Source organism: Peromyscus leucopus, chromosome X, assembly GCF_004664715.2.
Source record: "Peromyscus leucopus breed LL Stock chromosome X, UCI_PerLeu_2.1, whole genome shotgun sequence".
NCBI lineage: Eukaryota > Metazoa > Chordata > Mammalia > Rodentia > Cricetidae > Peromyscus > Peromyscus leucopus.
In genome coordinates this window covers 2,479,188-2,481,824 of record NC_051083.1, presented here as the reverse complement: position 1 = coordinate 2,481,824, position 2,637 = coordinate 2,479,188, and the positions used below count along the sequence as shown (strand labels likewise).

Sequence of the window (2,637 nt, the reverse complement as noted above, 5' to 3'; positions counted from 1 at the left end):
TAAATTGCTTATCTGATCTTGATTTAACTTTGATAAGTAGTATCTATCGAAAAAAATATCTATTCCTTTTAGATTTTCCATTTTGGTGGAATATAAGTTTTTAAAGTATATGATTCTCTGGATTTTCTCTGTGTCTGTTGTTATGCCTCCCTTTCATCTCTAATTTTGTTAATTTGAATCCCCTTTCTCTGTTTTTTAGTTAATTTGTATAAGGGTTTGTCAATCTTATTTTCTCAGAGAACCAACTCTTTGTTTCAAAGACTCTTTGTATTTTTGTTTGTTTTTGTTTCTATTTTATTAATTTCAGCACTAAGTTGATTATTTCTTGCTGTCTACTGCTTTGGTATGTGATTTCTTCTTTTTGTTTTAGAGCTTTCAGGTGTGTTGTTAAGTTATCAGTATGAGATATCTCTCTCTCTCTCTCTCTCTCTCTTTTGGTTTATGCAACTTTATTGAAGAAAAATAAATCAATTACTAGGAGAGCTATTAGTTGATCACTCATCCATTGACAACTCACATCATTTATTCAGTGCTATATTAAACAGTATTGGAAGATAGATTAACTAATAGCCCCAAGCCTCCTAACAATTTAAATGAAAATTACAAAATGTTTTGAGACCCTATTTTGGAATACAAAGGGTGTTTGACTTCCAATTTCCATTCTCTGTAGAACAAGAACAGGTCATTCCTTTATTGACATGCATAAAATACATCACATTTTCTGTTCTGCTGATGCTATAATTCAATACCAATTCTCCAGCCACATCAGTTATGAGCATAAAGTATATCATGTAACCTCAAATCTCTAACAGTGGAAGGCTTAAACAAGTATGGATGCGCTAGAATAATGCTTCCTTTGATGTAACAGCTGAGCATCCATCTCCCTCCCCCTCAGATGGTTTCTTCAGCATGTTAGAGCAGTGAGGATTGGTTTAGTCTCATAACCAAGTTAGAATGAAGACATTGGCCACATAATACACATGCTCCAGTTTTAAAAAAAAAATCTGAATCTTGGGCAACTGTTCTCTTGTTAACTACTTTACAGTTTCTAAAAGCAGTTATTGTCCAAAGCTGGAAGAACTTAAGTCTTCTCAGATGAGCATGTGAATGAATGGAGGGAGGTAAACAAAAAATAAAATTAAAAAAGATGAGGTCTGATAGGGGAGCAGCCGGATAAGAAAATCAAAAAAGGAACAGTAATTTAAAGTTTATTCCAGCTATAATGCAGGTTATTCTGACTTTAAGGTAGGATCACATGGCAGACTTCTGAGTCCATTCCCGAGATATTCTGTTGTACTTATCTCTGTCTGTTTTATAGATCCGTGCAATCTCTGGCACTAGGGGGTCATCTGGGTTTGGATCACATAGCAGTGAACAAATGGATAAAAGAACTTTAGAAATAGTTAAAGCAGGAGACCACTGTGATCTTAGAATATCAAGACAAATGCTGCCATTACTGTTAATATTTGGATGATAAATTCTTGTTGTAAATGCAACCTTAGGTGGTTTGAAGGGGTAGTCCGTAGGAAAATGAATTGTCAAAAAGAATACACCACCTTGATATGGGCTGTCATTAGGTCCCATAATTGTGGCTTGCCAATGAAACATGTCATCTCCAACTGGACCTGCAGAACATTGTGCTGGAGGTTTCACGGGCCAAATCACTAAGTTCCTTATAAATCCGTTTCAGCGCCATAGTCTGTGCTTTTCGCCGGGCTCCTCACTATCCCGATATGTACTCAAAGGTCCGGCCAAAAGTCTTGATCAGCCCAGCGGCGAGGAAGGATTGTCTCTTCTCACACCGGCTCTGCCAGACACAGGCGAAACACAAGAGGGGCCGGGGCCTCCCTCGAGCTGCGGCCTCTGCCTCCTCCCCGCGCAGCAGCTGGTGCCTCCCCGGGGCTCACGCGCACGGCACAGCCACAAGATCTCTCTCTTTTTTTTTTAATGTGGACATTATGACTTTACCTTTACGTTGTGTCCCATAAGTTTGTGAGTGTTGTGCATTCAGCTTCATTCAGCTCTAGAAAGTCTTTAATTTCTTTAACTTCTGTCTTAACCCATTTTTCATTCAGTATAGAGTTGTTCAGTTTCCATAAATTTGAAAGATTTTTGCTGTTTCTGTTGTTGTTGATATCCAGCTTTAATCTGGTGGGATAGAATGTAGAGTGTTATTCCAATTTTCTTATGTCTGTTGAGGCTTGCTTTGTGTCTGATTATGTGATCAATTTTGGAGAAAGTTCCATGAGTGTTGAAAAGTGCTGAAAAGATGGTATATTATTTTGCGTTTGGGTGAAGATTATGAAATATCTCTTAGGTCCATTTGGTTTATAACACATTAATAGGTCCAGCATTTATCTGTTATTTTGTGTGTGTGTGTGTGTGTGTGTGTGTGTGTGTGTGTGTGAGAGAGAGAGAGAGAGAGAGAGAGAGAGAGAGAGAGAGAGAGAGAGAGAGAGAGAGATTTAAGCTGTAGTAGTGTTTCTTTTTATAAATTTTGGTGCTCATGTGTTTGGTGCATATATATTAAGAATTGCAATATCCAAAGGGCTTGGACCTGCCTCAACTGAATATACTAGACTCTGCTGACATCCCATTGGAGACCTTGCCTTGGAGGAGGTGGGAATTGGGAGTGGG

General features: G+C 38.2%; 1 protein-coding gene across 1 annotated transcript; it reads right to left on the bottom strand.

Moving 5' to 3' along the window:
• Positions 1–1,045: 1,045 nt before the first annotated feature.
• Positions 1,046–1,818, bottom strand: LOC114689578 (ubiquitin-conjugating enzyme E2 D3-like). Its single transcript, XM_037199050.1, has one exon. It carries the CDS (start codon positions 1,606–1,608, stop codon positions 1,252–1,254), a length of 357 nt encoding a protein of 118 aa, XP_037054945.1. The 5' UTR covers positions 1,609–1,818; the 3' UTR covers positions 1,046–1,251.
• Between the last annotated feature and the right edge of the window lie 819 nt (positions 1,819–2,637).

What these genes read in the sequence shown, in the direction of transcription:
- LOC114689578 (XM_037199050.1), bottom strand. Translation starts at nt 1,608, where the DNA reads ATGTTTCATTGGCAAGCCACAATTATGGGACCTAATGACAGCCCATAT.